The sequence below is a fragment of the Eublepharis macularius genome, chromosome 10 (assembly GCF_028583425.1).
Source record: "Eublepharis macularius isolate TG4126 chromosome 10, MPM_Emac_v1.0, whole genome shotgun sequence".
Classification (NCBI taxonomy): Eukaryota; Metazoa; Chordata; class Lepidosauria; order Squamata; family Eublepharidae; genus Eublepharis; species Eublepharis macularius.
In genome coordinates this window covers 22,887,059-22,914,488 of record NC_072799.1, presented here as the reverse complement: position 1 = coordinate 22,914,488, position 27,430 = coordinate 22,887,059, and the positions used below count along the sequence as shown (strand labels likewise).

Genomic DNA, 27,430 nt, shown 5'->3' with positions numbered 1-27,430 from the left:
AACACTGAAGCGCTGTTGACAATGAGGCCAGTCAAGAAGACCTGTCGAATCCACCTGTCTTGATGGGGTTTCATTCCCCTTAAGGAACAGTTTTGAAGAGTTTTTAATCTGAAACGATATATATAGGTACAGATGTCCTCCATGGCACGTAATACTTTTCATCAGTTTTGGCTGGTGTAATTTGGCTTGAGTTGTCCATGTTCTGATCATATACAAGCTAGACCTCTGAAATGCACTCTTTATCGGGGTGTCTGTGAAAGTTCAACTGGTACAGAGCTACACTGCTAGCAGGTACAAGATAGAGGAACCATATTTCACCAGTTTTCAAAGCTCAGCTGGCTGCTATTTAACCTACAAACCACTCCGGAGCCTGGAACAAGAATACCTGGAGAATAATCTTTTACTATTTCATGTGGGAAACTTCCTTGAATAAAGTTAGAGAGGCAGCATACAAATATTTCAAATAAACAAATAAATGAATTTCTTGCTGCTCGCACTAGCAGCGTTTTAACAAATTTCCCAAGGGCAAAAAAGGAATAGAGATTTATCAGAGACAGGTACCAACAACTTAAGGCTGTCCCCGGACAATAAAAACGGATGGAATGCACCTTCCCTATGAAGAAAGGCTGATTCTCTCACTACTTTTCCTTAAATAAAACACACTGATTTGGTTTTAAACTTTGTTCTTCTTTTCCGAATTGTACATTGCTTTCCGTGCCCTATTGGAGTTGGAAAAGCAACTAAGAAACATATGCATACATTTCAGAATGTTACTAACTTAGCATTCAAGCCATCCTCCTCCTTAGCTGAAAGCAGGTCCTATTTCCTTTGCTGTGCTCTGCTCCACATCTACTCCACCCCTGTACTTCTGATCTGACTGAAGCATGTTGGCTGGCTGTGAACATCCTTCTTCAATATGCACAAACATAAACAGTCTTAAAGACTCACAAGCCTGTTCCATAAATCCGCCACACATGAACTCAACAGCTGCTGTGTAATCAGCACACAGAGCTGAGCCAGATATTAAAAAAGTAGCAGGTGAAAACGTCTTTTGACTCCAATCCAAATACCATGCCCTGTTTGGTAAATCACAATGTGTATATTTTTATTCTGAAAGAGCTATTTTCTGCTTTCCGCTTTGCCAAGGCTGGGGGAAAAAAACCAGCCTGTGAATCTTTAGTCGATAGAAAACAAGGGAGTCACAGCCAGGACATGTTTGGTGGCCCCAGACAAATAATTCAGAAGTAAGAATCGTCCAGCTTTGTTCCTTTCAAAGCAGGGCCGAGAAATAGTTGTGCCTGTATTGTTTGATAACAGGAACGACATGATTGTCATCTTTTAAATCACCAGCCAAAAGAGGCTTAAGTGAACATGACAATGTTTAGAAGTTCCATACTGCCTTGGTTAAGATCCGTCAGTCACAATTAACACCAACAGATTTGCTATTCTAAACTAAAGAAGCCTCTGGTCTTCTTTTTGCAACGAGGAAAGCTGATGAGGAGTGAATGCAGAAGCTGGATTTAGTACAGTAGCCAGTTAATCTGTCACTGGGAATTACTTTCAGCTTCTACCTCAACCCCCCCCCCCTTCACTTGAGTTAGTAAACAACAGGACTTCTGCTAACAGAGTTCTTGTTACATTCAAATTGAATGTGAAATGCTGGATGACTTTCTAAATGAATCTTCTGAGCTGCAGCCCTGGAACGCAGAAGCCCCCTGTGCCTTACTTATTCTATCAGTCTGAATGTTCATGTTTTGATATCAAGTTTATTAAATCCTTGCCATTTTCTTTCCAATCAAATTAAACATTGTCAGGGTTGCCAACCTCCAAGTGGGGTCTGGTCATCTCCCAGAGTTATAAATGATCTCCACTCTACAAAGGCCACTTCCACTAGAGAAAACAGCTGCTTTGGAAAGTGGACTCTATCGCATTAAATCCCACTGAGGTCCCTCTCTTCTTTGGCTACATCCCCAAATCTCTGGGAATTTCCCAACCCAGAGTTGGCAACCCTACCACCTGGTGTTTGAAGGAAACACGCCTCCCTCAACTCTCCCCCTCTCAAAATGAAGCTTGACCCTCAAGGTCATGAGAAGTCCTTTCAAAAGTGCATCAGCTGAGATAAATATCATCTTTCTAACTATGAACAAAGGTTGCAATTTGTAAAGTCTCAGGAGGGCAGGCAGCATGGTACAGTTCAATCTCACCAGATCTTGTCTTGGCCTGGAAAGCCCAGGTGAGCCTGATCTTGTCAGATCTTGGAAGCTAAGCAGGGGTGGCATTGGTTAGTAATTGGATGGGTGACCTCCAACAAAGACCAGGGTTGCAGAGGCAGGCAATGGCAAACCACCTCTGTTAGTCTCTTGCCATGAAAACCACACCAGGAGGTGCCATAAATCAGATATGACTTGACGGTTCTTTCTACCACCATCAGATCTCAGAGGCTAAGCAGGATGGGTACTTGGATGAGGGATCACCAAGGAAGACTTTGCAGAGGAAGGCAAGGGCAAACTACCTCTACTTCTCACTCACTTTGAAAGTCCCTTGTTGGGGTCACTATAAGTCGGTTGCAACTTGATGGCGCTTATCTAAGTACATATGGAGAAATCTAGTCAGATGGACATTGACAATGTTGAGACCCACAGCCTTCCAAAACGGTGAGGTTTCTAGCTTTGCTCAATTAACCATATCCTTCTGTATTTTGGTTTTGTTCATTCTGGAAAGGCTTCTCCCATTAAAGTCTTTCCTCATGCAATATCCTACCCTTGACTTGAGGAAAAATGCCACATGAATAACCAATGCATTCCTGTAACTTTCCCAATCTTCCTGAAGCCAGCCTTAAGGAAAATGACTTTGTAATATTAGAAAGATAGTTTAGTGGCCCTGGTCTGTCCAATGGATCATCTGTGATCAATCTGAGATCTATCACTGTTTCCATACAAACAGCAAAGATTTGCATCTTTATTCGAAAAAAGCAAACATTATTGTTATTGGGAAAACCCTAGTTTCAAGACTCCTCTATTTCTGCTTTTATGCCCCGCTCCTGATTTTATTCAGAGGGAGGTAAAGATATTTAGAGATTACATTAAACTTCCCTCAAAACTCATCTGATGATTCAGAATTGGAATTGGAAGTAAGGTTGACAGATGGGTTCTGGCGAAATACTGTACCCTAGGGAGAAGGGGAGCCCAGCACTCACCTTAAGAATTATTTTCAGGCACACACAAAGCATATGTGCTATGCCAGCCCCAGTGCAATGATGTCACTTCCTTTCCCTCCCCGAGTTTCTTAGCAGGGCCGCATAGCTGGAGGAAGGCAGTGGGGAGCCAGACTGGCCAGCCCACTGGTTCATGCGTCCCAGCAGAGGCAGCTTGCCTGGCCTGGCTCAGCTCTTCCAGCCCCATACAATTTGGTGGCAGCCATTGCCAATCACCAACACCAGCCATTTCCTGGTTAGGGACCAAGTAAGCAATGGAGGGAAGGACTCTAGCCAGGCTGCTACATGCCTGGCACTGTACACAGCCCAGCCTTGGACACTGGTGGTTCAAGTGGACCCCCAGGGGCAGGAAAAGTTGGGAGGAGCATGGGGCAGGGGGATAGGCAAGTTATTTCAGTGAGGATAGGGTCCTTGGGGTTGATTGCCAGGTCATGGTGTCCCAGCCAGAAAAGCACCTCCCAGCCAGTTTTGCAGCAGTAAGCAGGCCCACTTCCTGTGCGCCACACCACTTCCTCCCCTTCCCTGCCTTTCCCTTCCTTCCCTTCTCCTGCCTTCCCTCCAACCAAGTGTCTGGTATTTTCTGGACATTTACCCCAAACAGTTCAAGGAAATATCAGACTGTCTGGGTCAAAACCAGACCCCTGGTAACCCTGATTGAAAAGATAAAGAGGACAGCCAGATTTAAACTGTAGCATGGAACATTATTATTATTTATTATATTTATAATCTGCATTCCCCGCAAACAGGCTCAGAGTGGAATACGACATATATAAAATATATAAACATGTTAATTTAAAACCAGATAAAAACATCAATGAACAATGCCGAGGTCAACAGAAAGCACTTGTGATTTATGTTACATCTGAACACTGTTAGTAGAGTTGGGGAAACAATTCTGTCCAACACACACACACAGCATTGCTTTCAATAATGTTTACTGCAACAAAGGGATTTGCAAAATGTGTTTAGGTCTTTCAACAACACCTTCAGGATATAAGATGTTACTTACAGGCAGAAGAGAAGCACAACAATAGGTGGGGGGGGGGGAAACAAGGGAAGCATTCAAAAAGCTCTGAACAGTAGACAGGATGTACTACAGCTCCCACTAGAGTTCAAATGGGCTAAATCTACCCTGTATCAGTATTTACATTAATAAAACTGCACACATGCTTTTGTCTCTCCAACAAATTTGTGTTCTGATACATCAGTGATGTGAAAATAGAAGGCTGAAAGGGGCAGTGTTGTTGTTTATAAGCAGATTTATGTGGATCCAGTAACACCTTAAAGATCAACTAGATTTCCAGACTAAGAGCTTTCGAGAGTCTTTAAGGTGCTACTGGACCTGAATCTTGTTCTTTTAATACAGACCAACATGGCTACCCACCTGAAATGTGGATTAGCAAGTACAGAACATTTTTGGTGCAGCAACACCTGTACCAACCCATGAAAGATTACATGAACCAATGCTACAGACCATTGTTCTAATTGTCCAGTGTTCTGACTAGAGGTGGGCATGGACCAGAAAATCCCCACAGACCATTGAACTCTGGTCCATTGCATTTCACGGACCACAGACCACGAACTTTTCATGGACTCACCCCGTTCACGGACCATTTCATTGGTCCATAGTCTGTCACTTCCAGGGGCCCTGGGACCGCCACCTTTGCACTCAGAGATGCCAAACTCACAGCAACTCTTCAGCAGGCTGTCCACCAGCCATCCTCTAAGTTTGGCCAAGATTGCATTTTGGAGGTCCGAGTTAGATTCCCAAAGCGGCCACCCCCAGGAAATGTCCAATAGATAATAGGAGTCACAAATGCCAATTGACTTGCATTGTCTTGCAGCACCAAAAAGTTGCAATGAAGCAAAATCAAACAGAAAAGGGTGGGGAAAGAGCCCCCTCACTCACCACACAGACACCTTCTCAGCCATTGCACACGGAATTAATTCTTGCTCCTTGCTCGCATAGAGAAGAATGGGAGCTCTCTGGTTGGCAGCCAGAGCTGCCTATCAAGTTTTTAAGGGCTAGGATTGGTGTGTTTCAAGGGCTGCAGAACGTCCATCTCATCTGTTGCCTAGGGAATTAATTCTTGCTCCTTGCTCACATAGAGAAGAATGGGAGCTCTCTGGTTGGCAGCCAGAGCTTCCTATCAAGTTTTTAAGGGCTAGGATTGGGGTGTTTCAAGGGCTGCAGAACGTCCATCCCCGTTGCCTAGTGAATTAATTCTTGCTCCTTGCTCACATAGAGAAGAATGGGAGCTCTCTGGTTGGCAGCCAGAATTGCCTATCAAGGTTTTGAGGGCTAGGATTGGTGTGATCTGCGGACGTCCCCTCCATTGCCTAGGGAACTGATAGATCGGCACCAGGATATCTGGACTTATGGACCATGGACAGATGGACCTGCCCAAATGGACCAAAGTTCATGAAAACCATGGTTCCACAGATTGTGTGTTCATGAACCACGAACCGGGCTAGACCATATCAAATTTACGTCCATCTTCCGGTCCATGTATACCTCTAGTTCTGATTTTACGTGTTTTCAGAACTTGAATCCAGCTGATGTTCTGTTCTATTTTGTGGTTGTACCCACCATAATCCCACACCCATAGATTTTAAAACAAAGTGGCACCGAGGGAGCAGCAGAGGTGAGCACTACATCTGAGGGAGCCAGTGCTTGGCTGGTAGTAGGATTTTTCAGGCCCCTAATAAATGTGGGTGTTATAATTAATAACTGTATGACACCAGGACCATGGGAGTTTTCAAGGCAAGAGATGAGCAGAGGTGGTATGCCATTTCCTTCCTCTGCACAGCAACCACAGTCCTCCTTGGTGGTATATCCTTCCCCCAATCAGACTACTATGTCTGCCTATGAATACGAATCAGGCAATCAGAGGAGATATGTAAACAAAGGAAACTCGAAGAGGTTAAAGACAGCAGTTGGTCCTTAATTTCTCAAAACAGACAAAGCCTTTTCTGCAACTTGCTTCAGGCATTACATTAACTAGGGAACAAAGATAAACAAAAACAAGATGAAAATTATTTAAACATAGAGCCTGTGTGACAGGGGCAATTAATGATGAAGAAAAACTGACAGATGCATTATGCAGCTCTAATCCAACACCTTCCAAAGACGATCAGGTAGATTGTACTTTCCGAGCATACAACTGATCAGTCTTAGAGTTCACCTTGTAAAACATTGCAAGACAAAACAAAACCCATACTCCTTTTAGAAAATAACTACTCCACGTCTTATTAAATAACATTTATCCAAGCCGACTCATTTTCAGTGTAGAGTGCATAACCCTTTTTTGCACACAGCCAATGAAAGAAGTTTCAGTAAGCTAGAACTCCTCAAAAACTGCAGGCATTGCATTCTACTATGGGGCAAGAACAGTTAAGCCATCTAGCAGTTTTGTCTACCGAGTGTGTGAACTTGTAGGAGAAATTAGCTTTGAGGAAGATAATTCATGATTCTGTAGTCAAAAACGCCAGAAAAATAAAGCTTAAAAGTAACCTTTTTATAAATTTGCACTGCTTTGTTGATCGTTCAAAATATTGACAAAACCTTGTAGGCTCATCATTTGCCTGTCCAGGGTTGCTAGGGGCCCTACAAATCAAAGTAGGGGTGCAGGGGACGGGAGTGCAGGAGAGCAGTGGGATACTTACCTTCCGTGTGCACGCAAAGCTCGCTGTCTCATGTTCCCTGTTGCACTGGAAAATGACAGGAGTAAAAATTGCCTCCAAACAAGTGATTTTTATTGAACTGGGCTTCAGCATGATCTGCAGCTCCCCCATCACACTGGAAAATGGAGGCGCCATGGGGCATGCTAATAATAATGACAACATTTGATTTATATACCGCCCTTCAGGACAACTTAATGCTCACTCAGGGCAGTTTACAAAGTGTATTATTTTCTCCTCACGACAATCACCCTGTGAGGTGGGTGGGGCTGAGAGAGCTCTGAGAGAGCTGTGACTGACCAAAGGACACCCAGCTGGCTTCAAGCGGAGGATTGGGGAATTAAACCCAGCTCTCCAGATTAGACTCCTGCTGCTCTTAATCATTACCCAAAACTGGGTCTCATTGCCATTTGGAGGCAATTTTCACTGAACTGGGTTTCAGCATACCTCGCAGCTCCTCTGTTGCTTTGAAAAATAATGACATTTTCAGCGTGATAAGGAAGCACATGCACAAGCTTCCCCTCTTCCTCCCTCCAGCCAGGTCAGTGGGGCTGGAGGTAGGCAGGTGGGGGCAGCGGTTCCCCTACCCCAGGTGGGGGAATGCAAGCCTACCAAACCTTCAACCTTGGCTCCAATCCTCTGTCCTTCAGAAATTGAAGAGTGGAGCAGGGGAAAAGCCAGAAAATGGCCTCCATAGTGATGCTGTAGGGATTTCCCCATGCCTCTGTGGTGTTTACCATAGAGATTAGGGGAAATTCCCAGAGTGTCACCTATAAGTGACACCCAAGAGCTTGCAAACCCTGGGCATGTGGAGGAAGAGGTTATTGAAATGGCACAGCTTGGGTGAATCCTAAAACAAACGTCAACACGGTGATGTCACCTTTAGTTATGTAGATGGAAGTTATGTCATGGTGTTGACAGATGCCATTTTGTCCTTCCCGCCACTCCCTCCTGCTGCTCCATTGAGTGCTGTCAGGGGAAGCAAAGTGCCAGTGGAGGTTTTCTTGCCTGCACTGGACAAACCTCATGCCTATTCCCCAGGGACCATCCTCAAAATTTCCCAGCATTTGTGAGGCAGTGCTGGCCACCAGAGTACCTTAGGTGCAACCAAAATGTTATAATACAGCCAGAAAATTTACTCTTCAGACCACGTCAAATAAAAACATCAACAGGGATTGGAATAAAGGGTGTTTGGGCACATAGTGTTGGCCTAAAACTGGCCAGTGCTGGCCAGAAATATAGAAGATGTAACTTCAGAATTAGAACAGAAACTTCATTTCATGATGTATGGGATGCACTCATGGTATGTTTGTGGGTGGTGGAGCGTGTTTCAAGTTTGTTTTGGGCTCAAAAATATCGTTGAGGCCCCAGCGGCCTGAATGTCTGACATTTCCAATCTTCTCTCCTACTTTGCTTTCTAGTCTTTTGCTTCCTCCTCTGCTTCTTGCCAACATGCATTTTCCTTAACAGCCCTTTATTATTGGTCTGCCTTCCCTCCAATTCATCTATCATCACCTTCAAGAATCATTTAAGGATTCATCCCTTTGCTCAGGCTTTTCTCATATGATTTACTTCCTCTGTCCCTTCCCTTCCCATCCACTTTCCTTGTGAGTCATCTCTCTTCTCAGACTGGAGGCCTGTAGATAAGAAATGTGCCATGTTATCTCCTCAAGGCTCCTTGTCTGATTTTAGGGGCTTATGCAATCACAAAACACACAAACACATGCATAAAGACACATACGCATAAGCAAAGTCGATGCTCTACCATTACCCACAGTCCCCTCCAAAAGTTTTCTGGCCAATTTCTTTCTTACCTTGCTGCACGAAGGATCCATACACAAACCACATGGAGTTGTAGAGGGTTGTTGATGTCATTGATCCCATTTGCAGGCGTGGTGGATTAAGCCAATTTAGGAGGTATACCAATAGTCCTACCAAAAGTACTGTTCCTGCTATACAGGCCCAGAGAGAAAGGTCAAACGGGGCCAGGCAAGCAAACATATCCATTGTTTTTTCAGCCTTCCGGAGCAGCACTCCCACGGAGTAATCCATGTAACGGGTGGTAAAATCAACTACATTTTCTCGGTCTGGAGTGATGGTCAATGCAGAAATGCCTATGTCAGCTCTCTAAAAGAAAAAGAGAAAGACACAAAGAAGAAAATTAATTTTGGTGAGTAATAGGAAACTATCACAACAGTCACATTAATTATAGTTTTTGAACCTATCTTGAGAAGAAACCCGATGCCAACCCATATTTGTTACCTTAAGGATGATTGGAGCATATTAACCTAAAAAAGCAATTCTACTAAGAAGAAGAAAATGGATATCTACCTTTCTATATCATTGAGATGTATGAATAAATTTGAGTATTTTATTTCATTTATTCAGCTAAGTGGCTGAAAAAGGGGAGAACATTTCAAATGCCAGTTTGGTGTAGTGGTTAAGCGCACAGGACTCTAATCTAGAGATCCACGTTTGATTCCCCACTCCTCCGCTTGAAGGCAGCTGGGTGACCTTGGGTCAGTCACAGCTCTTCCAGAGCTCTCTCAGCCCCACCCACCTCACAGGGTGATTGTTGTGGAGATAATAACATACTTTGTAAACCACTCTGAGTGACTGTTAAGTTGTCCTGAAGGATGGCGTATAAATAGAATACTATAACAACAATATAGTTTGTTGCTGGAGGAAATCTGCTGGCCATTTATTGTTTTTGTTCTGATTGTCACTAATATTTATTCATCAAGTTCATTTCTATTTCACGCTTCCTCTAAGGAACATCCATGGTTCATCACATGAAGCAACGGAAAGGTCCTGTAGGTACTTTTTTTGTTAGGGCAGTTGTGATCCAATTATTTTACCTGATTAATCATCTGTCATTTACTTAAAATTGTATATCAATGCATTAATATGGGTGCCTTTTCAAAAGACTAAAGGAAGTATGAGATACAGAAGCTACCACTAGCGGCTACAAGAAAACACTATCTTGTTTTTTTTATTCATTATTATTTAATTCACTGTTATCACAGTATTATCATATAATGATGCCTCTGACCTGGATAGTCCTGGCTAGCTCAGTCTCTTCAGATCTCGGGAGCTAAATGGGGTTGGCCCTGATTAGTACTTCATTGGAATACCACCAAGGAATTCCAGGGCTGCTACACAGAGGCAAGCAACGGCAAACCATCTCTGAACAGTTCTTGTCTTGAAAACCCAAAGTAGCCACTGTAAGTCACCTGCAACTTGATGGTACTTTCAATCATCCATAACACACTAGTACCAAATGGGCTCCAAAATAAAGAACTGTGTTATTAAATCTCAGACTGACCTATCAATTAATATTGGCCCCACTGACTAGACTAAGGGAGGGCTTTTTTCTGGGAAAAGAGTTGGTGGAACTCAGTGAGTTGCCCTAGGAGAAAATGGTCACATGGCTGGTGGCCCCGTCCCCTGATCTCCAAACAGAGGGGAGTTTAGATTGCCCTAGATTTAGAGGGCAATCTAAACTCCCCTCTGTCTGGAGATCAGGGGGCGGGGCCACCAGCCATGTGATCATTTTCCAGAGGTTCCGGAACTCCGTTCCACCACGTTCCAGCTGATAAAAAGCCCTGGACTAAGGGTACAATACTTCCAAGGTACTTTCAGATCATACTGATTTGGGTCGAAGATCTTGTGGTTGGTCTATCTGAAGAACTGAGCTGTGACTCACGAAAGCTCATATCCTACCACAAATTTTATTAGTCTTATAGGTGCTACTGGACTCTTGCTCATTTCTACTGTAATCCAGTACAGTTATGTAATCAAATACAGTTATGCATATACCAAAAATTTGGCTGTGATCTATTAACCTTGTCCAAATTCCCCCCAAATACTAAACCTTTTGCCTGGTTACTTTAAATGTCCTCACATGGGCTTCTTAAGAGCTCATTGGGTTCAGGATTCTGGACAGAATATTATACCATTAGAAGGAAAGCCTGAACTTAAAACATTACACTTTTCATCAGCTGACCTTTGATTTAGGCTTATTCAGTGAAAAAAAAAGTATTCCATGTGTATCCAGCCTATGGGGGAAAAAAACTCTTTCATGCAGGCATTTTAAAAAACAATAAATGCTCTAGATGTGATGGTTCACAAGAAACTTTGAGCTATTTGATTTGGAAAGGTCCCATTATAGAGTCCATTTGGAAAGATGTCATTGACAGAATTAATTTAGTCTTCCCTTAAAAGCTAGAACTCTCATCTAATCACCTCATTTTGGGTTATGTCCCTGCAATCTGGAAACTCCAAAAACCTGGTCATACTCCAGAGTGCCAGAGCATCCTTTGCAGCAAGGTGTGTTATTTTACAGTTCTGGAAATCATGTTCTGTACCCATAATTGGAAATTGGGTTGACAACCTTTATAGACCTTTCCATTAAAGAATGAATCGTGCATTATAGGAGAGATAAATCAGAGAAATTTAATGCAATTTGGCAATCTTTTCCACAATTGTTCTCTAATTGGATGTTACTCTTTTGCCGGTGTCTTACCCATGCACAAAAACTCCTTTTCCCTCTTTAATATTTTTTTCAATACGTTAAAAATCTCTTTTTGTCTTTTTCACATTGCTTTGTATTCTGCTAGGAAATATTGACCAAGAAAGGGAATTGTGTGTATTTGACAAAGGTAGGGGGAGGGGGAGAGGACTAAGAAATGAAGAGATGGCAAAACTTTGCTTCTTCTTTCACTCTACTTATATTTTTATTAATATTCCTTGCCATTTTACGACAGAAAGATGTTTAACTGTGGGTACCGTGCGCCTTAAGGACTTATTTTGTTAATTTATCATTTACTGATTAATGTAAAGTTTATATGCCATCTTATGGTTCAGTCCAAGCTATCAATATGGCTTACAATAATCCAAACATAAAACATACCTTTTAAAAAAGGGGGTATAAGGGGTAGATAATCTATTTGGCTTGTAGAAGTTTGCAGGGTCAGTCCCTGGCATCTTCAGCTAAAAGAATCCAGTAGAAGGCGATGTGAAAGACCTCCACCTGATACTTGGATAGCTGCTAGCAGACTTAGCAGCAGGGCTTTTTTTTCAGCGGGAACGCGGTAGAACGGAATTCCGGCACCTCTTGAAAATGGTCACATGGCTGGTGGCCCCACCCCCTGATCTCCAGACAGAGGGGAGTTTAGATTGCCCTCCACACCACTGGAGTGCCATGGAGGGCAATCTAAACTCCCCTCTGTCTGGAGATCAGGGGGCGGGGCCACCGGCCATGTGATTATTTTCGCCGAGGGCGATTTAACTTTAACCCCCCTTGTTCCAGCTGACCCAAAGTGACGCCATTATGCAGTCCTGAGTTCCACCACTGAGTTCCACCACCTCTTTTCCCAGAAAAAAAGCCCTGCTTAGCAGACAACATTGACCTTGATGGACCAATGGTCTGACTCACTAGAAGGCAGTTTCATGGTTTCATTTATAACCAGATCAGTAACTAAAATAACTGCATCCATCACCCCAGCTTCTGTACAAGCACATATGTCTTACTTGAAAGAATGTTATCTCCCGGCAATGAACAAACACCTAGAACTTTGAACACAAGGTTATGGCAAAAGAGCAATCTATTCGATTGGTTTTTATTTGTACTATGGATATTGAGGCTGCAAAGTAATTTCACAATAATGAACATCTTCCTTTGCTGACAGATGTTTAATAGCACCTGAAAATGAAGCTGCTGTACCATATGGCTACCTGTCTCATACATATCAACCACCCTGCCTCTGTTCCTTCAAAATCCTTTTAAGATATGAAGACTATTAATATCCCTTCATCTAGCCCGCTTATTGCTCAGCACGTCCCCAGAGACAGCAGTCACAACTTCAGTAGGTGTTATTTTAACTTTCTCTTTGCATGTGCAATTATAATTTCAGCAAAAAAAAAGTAGGGAGTTTAAGGCAGTCACGTTAACGCTTTTAAAAAAAGAAATTTAAATACCGAGTAAGTGACTGACTGTCCTTTTAAAAAAAAATCATGAAAAGGAATATTTAAATACATAAAGTCTTGACTCATTTGAAATAATGAGCTTTGTCTGTAATTAAAGCTGTGTGAGGTTCTTTATGAGAAGCTGAAGGGGGTGTGTGGGCAAAGAGCAGGGAGAATGTGTGAACAGTAGAATTGCTCAATCAGGGTTGTGAACACTGGGGAGTTCCTTTAATCTCTGCCTAATTAAGGTGATGCCTCCTTGCCACCCTAGAAAGGGAGATGTCACTAGCATCTGAAGTGGAGTAGAGCTGTGAGTGACCTCAGGTCATCCAGTTGACTTCAAGCGGAGGAGTGGGGAAGCAAACCCGGTTCTCTAGATTAGAGTCCTGCCGCTCTTAACCACTATACCAGGGGTGGTCACACTTGCTGAATGTAAGAGCCATATAGAATAAACCTGAGATGGTTGAGAGCCGCAAGACATGATGCACTGAAATGACTTCAGAGGAAGAGGCAGGTTTGGAGGAGTGCCCTGAAAGTGACATCACAGGAAGGGGTGAGGTTTTGGCACAGTATGCTAGAATAAATAACAACAGTCTTTGTTTTTCTTATTGTGAGCCAAAAATCTATTTTGTGAGCAGAAACAGCAACTCGCATTTTTTTTAGCACACCTCCTTGTGTGTGTGTGTAAAAAAGTTTCCCTCTCTCTTCCCACCTCTCTCTGAACCTAGAGACTCTTGGCAGTAGAAGGAGGGCTTCTCTTACAGGACCTGCTTGATCACCTTTGTCAGAGATCCCTTTGGGGAACTACCCTCCATGCTCATCCTCCTCCCCCCACCCTTGACAGCTAAGCATGTGGTGTACAAATATTGAAATAAACTATTGGGGGAAAGGGAGAAGGTGGGGGTGATAAATGGAAACTATGGGATGAGAGAAGGGAGGTGATAAAGAAGGGGTGCAGTGTGGGGCGCTGCTCTGCTAGAATAAAGGGGGGAGCAGCATTGAGATCAGAGAAGAGGAAGGGAGAAGGAGAACGAAGGGAGGAAGGGGGGAGGAAAGTAACAGAATTTAAAACAACAACTTTAAACCCAACAACAGTTTTATGCTCCTACCTGTCGCACAGGGACTGAAAGAGAATTGTGTGTCCTCTGCGGTGCTGCACACACAACCAGCCACTCTTTCCACCAAAAGCAGCACCCCCCTCCCCCCCCCAAAAAAAAGCCTGAGGAAAGGTGAAAAGTAGAATTGATGCCAGCCAGGGAGGGGGAAAGTGATGTACTAAAAGGAATGACAAGATTGCCCACTGGAAATAATGGGAGAGGCTTGAAGGCCCATTGGAGAAAATGGGAGCCAGGAATGCCAATTTACTTGCATGGGCTCCATTGAAATGTATTACAACACAAAAAAAGGGCAAGAGTCCAGTAGTGAAGAAGTGAGCTATGGCTCATGAAAGCTCATACCCTACCACAAATTTTGTTAGTCTTATAGGCACTACTGGACTCTTGCTTTTTTCTACTGCTACAGATAAACACGGCTACCCATCTTGATCTATCAACACAGGCCCCAGAGTGGAATGACAGTCCCTGGAAGAAGAATCAGTGATCTGGGACTGGAATGGCAGTGGGTGTGGAATGACAGGGGGTGTCATTTTAGTCCCAGAACGTTGACCCTATTCCCAGGAGCAGTCGTTCCACTCTTTGACCTGTCATTCCAGTCCCTGAGCACAGGTTCTGTTCCTAGAGGCTGTCATACCATTGTGGTGCCTGTAATTCCACTCCAAGAATGTTTCTACAACTACCAGGGGCTGTCATTCCACTGTGCAATCTGTCATTCCTTTCCAGAGCACAGATTCTTCTCCGAATGGCTGACATTGCACTCTGGGAGTTGTCGTTCCAGTCCCAGAACACTTCTTCTACTCCCAGGGGCTGTCATTGCACTGCACTCTGGGGGCTGTCCTTCCAGTCCCAGAGCACTGAGCCTCATCCACAGACTGTCATTCCACTCTGAAACCTGTCCTTCTGGTCCTGGAGCATAAACTCTATAGCTAGGGACAGTCATTGCACTCTGGGGGCTGTCATTCCACTCCCACAGTATTCTATCTGGTCCCAGAGACCTTTATGGAAAAGCCATTCCGCATTTTCTTTGCAATTTTTTTTGTGTTGTGCATTTCAGTGGAGCCCAGGCAAGTAAATTGGCATCCCTGGCTGCCATTATCTCCAATGGGCCTTCAAGCCTCTCCTATTATTTCCAATGGGCAATCCTCCTGTCATTCTTTTTAGTATATGGCGGGGGGGGGGAGAAAGGAGGAAGCAAGGGGGAGAAAAGGTCAGATGGGAGCTCGCTGCTCCCCAGCCAGCTAGAGTCTCTCTTCCTTGCTCCACGTGGAAGCGAGAGAGAGAGAGAGAGAGAGAGAGAGAGAGAGGAGGGGGGAAATGGCAGAGAGAGAAATGTCCCCGCTGATTCTCTAGGTCCTTCCCGCTTTCTCCTTCCCTTCCCCTTTGCTTTCTTCTGTCATTATTCCGTCTCATCCTCCCCCCCAGTCCTCCAAAAGAAATATATCACTTTTCCTCTGCTCCTTTCCAGTTTGTGAGACGACAGGCAAGAGATAGGGGGGAATGCTTGGCATGTGCGCACACCCACCCCGGTGCCCCCTCCGGCACCTCTGTGCCCGAGGCAGCTGCCCGACTTGCCTCCATTGATGTGCTGCCCCTGTCTGTTTCCCACACGGTTTCCTCTTTCTGGCTGATTCTGCACACGTTGGATAATGCACTTTCAATGCACTTTATCAATTGTTTGAGGTGGATTTTTTGTACCACACACAAAAAAATCTGTTCCAAATGACCTATAAAGAGGATTGGAAGTGCATTATCCAAAGTGTGCGGAATCAGCCTCTGTCTTCCTGGCAGCCCCAATATCCCCACCTTTCCCTGCTTCCTTCTCTCTATTGCAATGTTTATTGTCTGTTATCACCTCCCTTTGTCTTCTGTATTTGTAACTTGGCTTGCTGCCACCAGTAGACAGCCTGAGCAAATGGTGGAACACATGCACCCAACCTGTGTAGTGACATCACTTGGAAGTGAAGCCATTGTTATGGGCAGAGGAGTTCTCCTTCGCTTTGTGAAGGGCCAATTTCAGTCCCAAACCGGCTGATTCTTAAGTACCACCCCCTCCCACTGGTTACCTTGGAAAAGCAGTTCCAAGGGAGAGGGAACCACATGGATTTATTTACTTTGTCACTACATTTATTGTTTGCCATTCTCACTGAGACTCAAAGGGGATCATAGAGTTTTAAGCGCAAAAAAAAGACCACTATAATATATTTAATGAATAATGCAATAAAATGGTGTCACACAATGAAATAAGAATGAAATAAAACCAGTATAATACATGCAATAGCCTGGATTTTTCACAACATACAGAATTCAATGAACTGGATTATGGAGTCAGAGAAAAATGAGATAAAGACAGTATAATACATCCAATAAAAATGCAAAATGTGGACAAACAGCCAGACATATATTTTTTATGAAGAACCATGTGGGGATTTGGACTTTGACCAAATGTAGACCTTAGAAGATCCGAAACTTCACAGGCCTTTATGGCTATCTCTCACTAGACCAGCTGCAAAACTGTCAACTGACCAGGAAATTAGTCTGTGAATATATTTTAATGTACAGTATACCTTTTGAAGACATAGTTCTATGTGACTATAATTCACTGTAAACAAAATATAGAACTCAGCCATTTTCACTATGCTGATTATTTATTTATTTATTTATTCATTCATTCATTTATTCATTCATTTATTTAAAGCATTTCTAAGCTACCTTTCCACCCATCTTAGGATCCCAAAGACAGCAAACAGTAACTAAACATTAAAACAAAACACACAGACACATAAACCCATGAAAAGGAATGAGGTAAATAGGTAGATATTCATACCCTACTTATCAATGAGAACACAAAGTAGCTTACAACATCATTTTTCCCTCCTCTATTTTATCCTCATAACAACCTGTGAGGTAGGATAGGCTGAGAAAAAATGAATGGCCCAAGGTCACCCGGAGAGCTTCCATGGCAGAATGGAAGTTCTAATTTTGGTCTCCCAAATCCTAGTATGACACTCTAACCACTACACCATGCTGGAAAATGAATCTCCTCCTCCGCATCTACTCGGCAGTTACAAAGCTGTTAGTCAGCTGCCCCAGTTGAACTGCAGCTCCTCCACAAGTGGTGATGTATGCAAGTGATAATCATGTGGTTTGTTGGATCATTGGTTATTTACTAATATTACATCATTGCCAATAGACCGGATGGAGCTTGCCGTGGGAAGAAATCATGACATCTTGACAGCCACAAGAGTACTATTTGCATATATTTAGCCACAACATGGGGCCTCTGACCATGCAGAAGTGGATTTTCCACAGCAGCCAAACCGAAACAGAAACTTGGCCACAGTTAACTCCCTCTGTGTGTGAATTGTCTGAATGTATTCCCTGTGAGAACAGAATGGGTATAAGCATTTTATAGGTTTTAACAATGATGGGCTGTAGAATAACAACACTATTTATCTTGATGATCAGTTATTTGCTGCTCCAAGTGTCCAAGTAGACTGGCCAGAGTTCAGTAGGTATGGAGCCCCAGCAACAACCATGCTGCGGATGACCAGAACTTGTGCAAAGCCTACCCATGCTGCTCACTCTGTCACTGAGCTCTAGAATGGAAGCAATGCTAATAGTATGCAAATAAAGTCAAATTATCTAAAAACTGGAAAGTAGAAATGTGAAAATGTCTATCATTACCCTGTCAAAATTAATCAGAGAAACAGCTGTTTATATAAGCCAAGGTTTGCTAAGTGCTTCGTGGGGGCGGGGGAGTCAAAACATATGCAATCATGTCAATATTTAGATGTTAAGGTGCCAGTCCATAATAAAAACATGTAAAGTGTAGCATATGATTCTCTTATAGCTAATGTTGAAACATTAATCAGTATCATTTCCAGAGTGTACATAATAATACATATTTGGCTCAACAACATTAATAAAATGTCAAGAAAGACAACAAAGTCAGATTATGAACATATGTCACAAGGGACTAGCCTCTTGCAAACATGGACTGAATAATGATTTGAGCTACTTGATATGAAACAATCACAGTATGTGGCCATTTTAAATTGCTGTATTTGGAAGGTGCCACCAAATGGTGAGCTACCAGTATGTTGCAGTTCATTACATACCCGGAGAGATTTTCTTTCCTTGAAAATGGTTCCAGTGGCTGTTGTTTGATCTCAGCACTGGAGGAGGAGACTTTGGGAGATAAGATTTCCACAGTGTTCCCATCTTCCACATTTGTGTGAGCTTCAATTTTCACAGTGAAAAGTACTGTTTCAGGAGGTCTGGAAATGATACCTCTGCCGACCCATTAATCTCAGATATGGTACAACTTCAAGGTGAGGGGACATGAAAGAGGAAGAGGGAATACCCTGTTGCCCATGCAACTGTGATATTCCACACTGTACTGACAGTTGCACTGCCTGCCAGTGCTGCATGACAAAACATGTTTACTTGTGAATTGTTATATATAATTAAGTGGAGCAGAATATAAATGGTGGTGTGAATTTAATTGAAGTACTATATGCAGGATGGATTTTCACATTCAGATATGCATCCAAAGGTGGAAATTGTCTATCCATATTGCATTCCTTTCTATGGGATATACATTTTCACAAGCTACATTATCTTGACAAGTCAACCAGGCATTTATTTACCTTAATAGGTATAACAGCAATAACAACAACAACTGCACTTCTATACTGCTCTTCTAGACAGATTAATGCCTCACCCAGAGCGGTGAACAAGTCAGTATTATTATTATCTCTACAATACAGCTGGGGCTGAGAGGAGTGGTTTACCCAAGTCCACCTACTAAGCTCATGGCAGTAGTGAGATTCAAACCAGTAGAGTGCTGATTCACAGCTGAACCACTTAACCACTGTGCTACAGCAGTATATCACATACCCAGAGAGATTTGCTTTCCCTGGAAATGGTCCTAGTACCTGATCTCAGCACTGGAGGATGAGATTTTGGGAGATAAGATTTCCACAGTGTTCCCATCTTCCTTGCAAAGACTCAATGCAGATTACAAATTTTTTTAAAAACCCAATAAAACAATAAATATAATAAAAACAACAACAGATACAATCAAAACTATCTAGAAAATTTCCAGAGCTTGATTGAATTAGGGCAAAGTACCACCGGTCCATAGAGGGTATGGTTTATGTTTTCTTCAGTTGTAAATTGACTGTGTCAAAATAAAATAGGTTCGGATATGTTAATACTAGCCCTACTTGAACATGAGTTGGTTTCCCTCTTGGATTGAAATATTTGCTTCAGTGTGTGTTGAAGCTCTGGCAGACATTCATTCTCAAGGAGGCTTTGGAGTTGGTCTTTGCGGTTTCACCTTCCTAACGGTTCCTTGGTCCGGATCAGGTAGCCAGAAAGTAATAAATGACACTTTTCACAAAGGGAGCAGAAATCAGAAAAGGGGGTGGGCACATTTTATGAAGGATAAAAATGTTTGCACAAATGTACTTTGGCATTGCTTCTTAGGGTTGCTAACTCCAGGTTGGGAAATTTCTGGAAATTTGGGGGGGGGGGGTAGAGCCTGGGGAGGGTGGAGTTTGGGGAGGGGAGGGACCTCAAAAGGGTATGATTCCACCGTCCACCCTCCAGAGCTGCCATTTTCTCAGGAGAAGTGATCTCTGTCATCTGGAGATTATTTGTAATTCTGAGAAATTTCCAGGCTTCACCTGGAGGTTAGTAGTAACCCTGTCACCTCTGGTTATGGATATGGCCTCTTAATACCTCAATATTAAATGTAGAGTAAGTAGTGTGGGAGATGTTTCATGTGATATGAGCTCCCCCTGCAATTGAGTAATGGGATTGAATGGAAGGGTAACAATTTGATGAGAAACATCCATGAAACCAGCCCTAGGGTGGCAGTATTCGCTCAGTCCAAAGTGATTTGAGATTACATCATGGGGAAGCAGCTCTTGAACTGCTGAACATATAAGCAAAGATGGAAAGTGGCTTTTGCATTTGCTAATTCATCTCAGCTATTCAAGTAGGTGAAGTTCTATTTATGAAAAGGGGGGGGGGAGTCTGTCATTTTAAAAGCCTGAATTATACTTACAAATGCATTTAACATTTGCTGTGAAGTATACCTTTGGGCCAATTTTAGCTTCAGTTTTCCATATGCTTTTCTTCCAGCATCACAAACGGATCCCTGGTGAAGCATATTGTAGAATGGAAACTGGGGCATGTCACACGATGCTATGGTGCACTCTAGACCATATACCAGCTGATAGACAGCTTCAATAAAGCTCCTTTTGCTGATATCTGCAATTTCAGAGGACCCTAATTCAGGAAGAAAGTTAGGTGCAGCAAGGGAATTTTAATGCCATGGTTCATGCTCTGCTCTCTTGATTACCTTTTATAGTTCATTTTGAGGATCCCAGATATACCTTATTATTAAGGAAAGATGAAAGGGTTCTTTGATGCAGCTATTTCATACATAGTGGAAATGACTTCCAACAATTTTGGCAAATGGATGAATGATCCTGTGAATGTTACAGTAGTGATCCAGATCTGGAATCTGGAATTGAATCAGCACGTGGGAAATTGTGAACTAGACTTAACGGCAACAGAAGATTAAAGGACTAGTTCCACAAGCTAAAATCGCTTGTGAGAGTTCAAACACTACATACGGTGCCTCAGAAGGAAGATGGGGAAATCTCTGGGTAGGCTAAGACAAGCTATGCTTCTTCAATCTTTGGTTCTTACCTTTAGACAACTTACTCCACAGGTTCAGTATGAGGATGGTAATGATTACTGTAAAGCACTTTGCTTACTGAGTACCCCACAACTGTGGGCAGAGACAAGGCCATTTTACATCATTGTCTTTCCACTCCACAGCGTCTTCATCAGTCACCACTGGGAATAGCCAGGAGTTGCACACTCTACTGATGACTGGGTGAGAGGTAGCCTTTCTTTCAGAGAAAAAAATCTGGCGCTACCTGACCCAAGTTGCTAGGCAGCACACTCGGCCTTCCAGTGTGGAGGGGAGGGGGTTTTCCCAGTGGCCATCACAGAAGCTTTCATAAGCAGCAGAAACACCCTGGCAACTGTGGGGGGCATTTTGTTATCACTGTTGCCACATCGGCTTTTACGCTTTTACGAGTCACCACTGCCTTGGTTTGTTTTTTAAAATAAATGTAATTATCTTTATTGCCAGAGAGAAAGGAGACATCAGTAACCAACCAAACAAATAACGCCATTTGAGATTCATGACTGGATTACTTGTCTTCATTAACCTTTTCTAAATAGAAGTGGTGATGGTGTGGAACTGATTTGGGCCTACATCACAGTGCTGGCTGAAGCAGGTTTAGTCATTCCCTCCTCCCATCTTAGGAATGTAGATCAACTCTCTGGCAGCTTATTTTAGCCTGGTAGGGGACAGGGAATCAATTAATGGGGCAGGGGAGGGTTTCCTCTCCTAACATGGACTTCAGATCTCAAGGAATTCATGCTCATGGGCATTATCATACAACAAATCCCAGGAGTATGCCATAAGTCAGCTATGACTTGATGGCACTCCCTACCACCACTATGCTGAGTATTTCTGTTATTGTCGTTATTCTTGCTCAAGCATAAATGGATTATTTTTCAAAAGGCGTTGCAACAATTCTAGCAGTGAAGTCCTAAATAGAATGACTTCAAGGGACTTAAAGGGTGTGACGTTCTGTTGAGCACTGTAGTATAAAATCACCATAGGACAAAAAGTGTATTTATTATACTGGAGTCTCCCTCTCCTGTTCTTGACTCTCTTGCACTCTTTAAGTCATCTCTGATCATCTGTCCACAGTTCACTTCCACAAAAACCTGCTCAAGCAAGCAATCCACTGTTGTGAACAATGTGAATGTTGTGGTCACCACACCACCAGTGCAGAGATCATCTAATGGGAAATTCACAACTTCCAATCTTCTACTTCACAGAAGGGAAGAGGCAATCTTTTCTGTGTGGCCGGTTCTACACAGGGCCTGTGCTTCTTTAACTATCCTACTTCCACTCACACTGATGCCTGTTATTTGCTTATGCTGCTGGAGCCCCTCAGGGCGGCCAGGAGCAACTAAAAGAGAAGCTGGCAGCCTGCAAGAGAAATGAGAAAACCAGAATAACAGCTCAAATCCACGGGTGCTCATTTCTTAATTTTTGAATAGTTGGTTATTTCTGAATAATTGCGATCAAGATGGGATGATTTTAACAAGCCAACCAGCCGATGAATACTTCCAGCTAGAATTCTAAACAAACAAGAGGAGGGTAATCTAAGTCTCACTGGGAGCTGTGGAAGGTGGGAGTTCTCACACGCCTTGGAGAATATGCCATGCAGGTGCATCACAAAAAGCACTGCTCTATTTTAATGCAGAAAATTTGTACTTGCCATAGCAACTGCCACCTCCTGAGAGACATCTCCTGCAGTGGCACCTTTGAGATGTGTGACACGCCTCCTCAGCGAGGTGCTTTCAGCAGCCCATCATGCAAATGAGACTATTTTCCACAACATTTGTGTGCAGGCGTGATCTGATGACTCAGCAGAGCCTCATAAGCTCAGATGCATGAAGGCTTACGGATGGCATCCCAAAGGGCACCCTATGAAATATTCACCTTGGAACGGGTTCTTGTGTTGGACTCCAAGGTAGCACAGCAAACCTTTTGAAACTCCAGTGCAAATCCCTTTCCCTAACTTGTCTGCAAAGCTGTGGCTATCACGAGGTGAGTCAGGGACCATCTGTGTGTGCTAGTGGCCTCTCGTTGTGAACCCCATGCAAGAATATAGGTTAGAAAGTAAAGAAGCGGTATTATCTGCTTAAGGCTCTAGCATGGTTTCACTCTTTCTCTCATCTGTCGTTTCTCCCTGGCCTAGTCATAATTGCTTCCATCTCAGGTTTGAGCTTCTGCCAGTGCAATAGCTGGTACTGGCCTTGCCTAGCAGGTTCGGCTCACACCAACCTCCAAACATTCCTATATTTTCTTTCACTGCATCTTGTTTCAAAAAGTCTGACTCTGTACAGGTACTTTGGGGCTAAAACAGACAGTGAACAACTCTGTGCCCCATTGTCCCTTCTATACAACCCCTTAAGTCTTTAGGCATCGGTTCCTGCAGCTCCCTAGTAGAGATGGGCACGAGCCAAAATACGAACCAAAATTAAGCATGAACCAGGCCAGTTCGTGGTTCGCGAACCACAGTTTGTCAGATCCCATTTCTGATGAACTGCCACGAACTTTTAGGCTGGATTGTTTGGTTCATTTTTTGGTTCGTCACTGCAGACAGCCTGGTGCCAATCAATCAGTTTCCTAGGCAACAGGGGATGGGCTTTCTGCAGACCTTCTCCTGATCTGGAAGTGAACTTCTGCTGGCCCAGAAGTGACCTTCTGCTGAACCGGAAGTGATGACTTTCTGACCTGCATGTGACGTTTTCGCGAACCAAACAAGCCAGTTCACGAACCAGAGGCAGGTTCATAAAAGTTCGTGGTTCGTGAAATTTGACAAACCACGAACCGCATGGTTCGGGTTTTTTTTCGGTTCATGCCTATCTCTACTCCCTAGCAATATGAGATCCTGATCCTGAAGCTACTCCATTTAGGCCTGCTTGTAGCGTTGCCAACTCTGAGCTGGGAAATACCTAGAGGTTTGGGGGATAGAGCTTGGGAAGGGTGAGGTTGGGGGAAGTGAGGCACCTCAGCAGGGTATAATGCCATACAGCCCACCCTCCAATGCAGCCATTTGCTCCAGAGGAACTGCTTTCTGTCATTTAGAGATTAATTGTAATACTGGGAGATTTCCAGGCTCCATCTGGAGATTGGCAACCCTATTTCTCTGCCTGCAGCCTGCTACTGACAGGGAGCAAATCTAAGCACATGACAAGACAGAAAGTCCCTTCTCAGGAACAGCTTGCACTCAGCATGAGAAGAATCTATGCTCGTGGCTTGCCTGGTGGTTCTGTGGTGTCTTGAATGAGACAGGCAAACAGAACTAGAGGACGGGGGCCTAAACATTTGTTGCTTTAAAGTGTATCAACAGATAAAGATGGCCTCATATTGTGGATATAGGTCAATGGTGTTTGGAGCTTGTGCACTAAAAAGCAAGAGTTTGGGTGAAACAACATGCTGTTGACAGGCCTCATCAAAATATAAATCAAGAAGGGAGGGGGGAGGATGACCCTGGGAACTACAGGCCAGTCAGCCTGACCTCTGTCCCAGGGAAGATACTGGAACAGATATTAAAGGTGTCCATCCACAAGCATCTAACAGACAACATGGCAATATGGGAAGTCAGCATGGATTTGTCTCCAGCAGGTCCTGCCAGACCAACCATATTTCTTATGACCGAGTGACACAGGCTTACTGGATTGCGGGAATTCTGTTGCTGTAGTTTAGCTGGATTTCAGTAAAGCTTTTAACAAGGTTCCTCATGATGTTCTGATGGATAAACTGGTGGATTGTAGACTGGACTCTAGTATGGTTAGATGGATAGGGAACTGGCTGGACAGCCGCACTCAAAGATTAGTTGCTAGTGGCATCACATCTGGAGGTATCCAGTGGAGTGCCACAGGGCTCGGATCTTGGCCAAGTGCTGTTCAATATTTTTATAAATGATCTGGATGAGGGTGTGAAGGGACTAGTCATTAAATTTGCAGATGAAACCAAATTGGGAGGATAGCAAACACCCTTGAAGATAGAGATAGAATTCAATGAGATCTGAACACACTGCAAAAGTGGGTGGATTTGAATAAGATGTAATTTAACATGGATAAGTGATGGGTTCTGCATGTGGATAATAAAAATGCAAAGTGTGCATACTGGATGAGGGATAAACTTCTGGGTAGCAGTGTGTGTGAACAAGATCTTTGGATATGGGTAGATGGGAAGCTAAATATGAGAAGTGAGTGTGATGCAACAGCAAAAAAGGCAAACGCAAACTCGGGTGTATTAACAAAGGCATCCAAATCACAGGATGTCATTGTCTCACTATATACTGCGTTGGTCAGGCCCCACCTGGAGTATTACGTGCAGTTCTGGAGGCATCACTTTAAAAAAGATGTGGGCAAATTGGAATGGGTGAAGAGGATGAGCAGCCAGGATGATCAGAGGCCTGGAGACCAAGCTCTATGAGGAAAAACTAAGGAACTTGGGAATGTTCAGTTTGGAGAGACATGATTGCTTTCTTTAAGTATTTAAAAGGCTGTCACTTAGAGGAGGGAAGGAAGCTGTTCCTGTTGGCAATAGAGGATAGGACTCGAAACAATGGGTTTAAACTGCAGGAGGAAAGGTATGGGCTGGATTTCAGGAAAAATGTCTTCACATTAAGAGCAATTCAGCAGTGGAATCTGCTGCCTAGGGATGTCGTAGGTTTCCCCTAACTGACAATCTTCAAGGAGCGGTTGGATGAATACTTGTTGGGGATGCTTCAGGCTGTTCCTGCATTGGTCACGGTGTTGGACTAGATTGTCTGTAAGGACTCTTCCAACTCTATGATATTGGAGAAAGACTTCATCAAATAAATATGGCTTCTGTGATTTCAAGCCCAAATCAAAGTTTTGACCTTTGAAGTCCTAAATGGTCAGGGATCAGGCAGGGCTGCCAACCTCCTGGTGAGGCCTGGAGATTGGAGAATGGACTCTATGGCACTATATTGCATTGAAGTCCTTCCGTTTTCCAAACCCTGCCTCCTCCCATTCTACCCTCAGATCTTTAGGAATTTCCCAACCTGGAGTTGGCAACCATAAGAGCAGAGTACTACAAAAACTGCCTTTTTCTAGATGCATCTACCTCATAAACTGAAAGTTGTCAGGGAAAAGCCCTGCTTCCTATTCTTTATTCTCAGATGGGTTTTCTCAATGGCAGGACCAAGAATTCTTCTCTTAGATAATTCTTCTCTGTCCTATCCTTCTGTAATAACCTGCCTAAAAGAGATTGTTTTGGTATAACGTCAATTAACTAGGGGGCCTTCTTTTCTCTCCTTCTCTACGACCTCATTTTAAATCCACATGGGAAGGAGCATTATTCATTTTAATGCAATATGGGGAATATTTTTCTAATATTTCTGAAAAAACTTTCTGGGACAATAACAATTGTCTCAACTAGAGACGGGCATGAACCGGGAAAATGGTGGTTCGTTGTGGTTTGTAGTTCATCGCGTTTCACGAACCATGAACCAGCATGAAATTGCCCGGGACAAGAACCGGTTCATTTGGTTTGTGAATACGTCACTTCTGGGGCAGCAGCAGGTCTGCAGAAAGCCCCTCCCCCCCATTGCCTAGGAAACTGATTGATCAGTGCCAGGCTGTCTGTAGTGACGAATTGAAAAATGAACCAAACAAATCTGCCTAAAAATCATAGTGGTTTGTTGCAGTTCATCAAAAATGCACCCTGACAAACCGCCAGTTCGCAAACCAAAAACGACTCAGTTCATGACAAACTTTTGGTTCGTATTTCGGTTCATGCCTATCTTACTCCCAACATGTTATTAAAATGACATTCATGCCCATCCCAATTTTCTGATGAAAAATGATACTTTTTCATATGCACACCCCTAGCTCCCATATGGACTGATTCTCTTAGAACCCTGGCTATCCTCCCCAAATTATGACCAGATTAGCTGAAATGGCAAGGTTTGACATGAGCTTTGAATTTTGCATTAATTCAGTCCAGAGAAGGTAAAATATGCTGAGGATCCAATGGGAATTAAGCAGTGAATATATTATGCTTATTTTGTTTAATTTATTTATGGTAGTAAACATTTAATGCAGAATTAATTAGAGTAGGATGGTTTATTAATTACAGATTAGAGCGTACATACTCAATTCACACATCTATATAACGCAAATGTTATTGTGCCATCAATAAAACATTTTCCGTTGATCGTATGGCTCAGTTATTATTCATAGTTATCAATATTTCTCCCTAAGTGGTGTGCATTATTTATGCAATATGTTAGCCATTAAGGCCATGTTATAATTTTTCAAGAATGGTTTGCCTTGCTTGCTTATAGGCTGGTTGTTAAGCTTTAACCAGTGTAACTGGGGACTGCAATTTCCCCTCTTCCTGCCCCAGCCAAGTCAATTGTTGCCTGGAACCTCCCTCCACGCCAGAACCTGGACATGAGCTTTATATGAACTGTGCACAACTTGGCCAACACTATGCATGAGGAGGGAACTTCATGAGACTGGCAGAGCACTCCCCTAGCCAGTACCCACAAGCACCCCTCTCTGCAACTACTTTGGAGTAGCCACTCTGCACCCAGATCAATGTGCCTGCTGCCAAGATGCCAGCCACTGCTGAGATTCCTACAGGAACCAGGACCAGTAGCGAGGAAGAAAGAGGCCATGTTCCAGAAGCAGTTTAAAAGGACAACTATTTTCCTGTGGAGGCCATGACATGCCAGCACTCTTGTCACGAACTGCTTCCCAGATATGCCTCTTGATATGCAGATGCCAGGGACAAAGACCGTGA

The 27,430-nt window shown here is 43.3% G+C and overlaps 1 protein-coding gene across 2 annotated transcripts in view; it reads right to left on the bottom strand.

The window, feature by feature from the left end:
* GRID2 (glutamate ionotropic receptor delta type subunit 2) overlaps positions 1–27,430 on the bottom strand; it is a 1,267,968-nt gene that overhangs the window by 261,042 nt on the left and 979,496 nt on the right. For both annotated transcript variants that reach the window (XM_054990367.1, XM_054990368.1), the window contains one exon: positions 8,710–9,022. In XM_054990367.1, the coding sequence (XP_054846342.1) occupies positions 8,710–9,022 (313 nt within the window). The remainder of the gene's footprint in view (positions 1–8,709; positions 9,023–27,430) is intronic.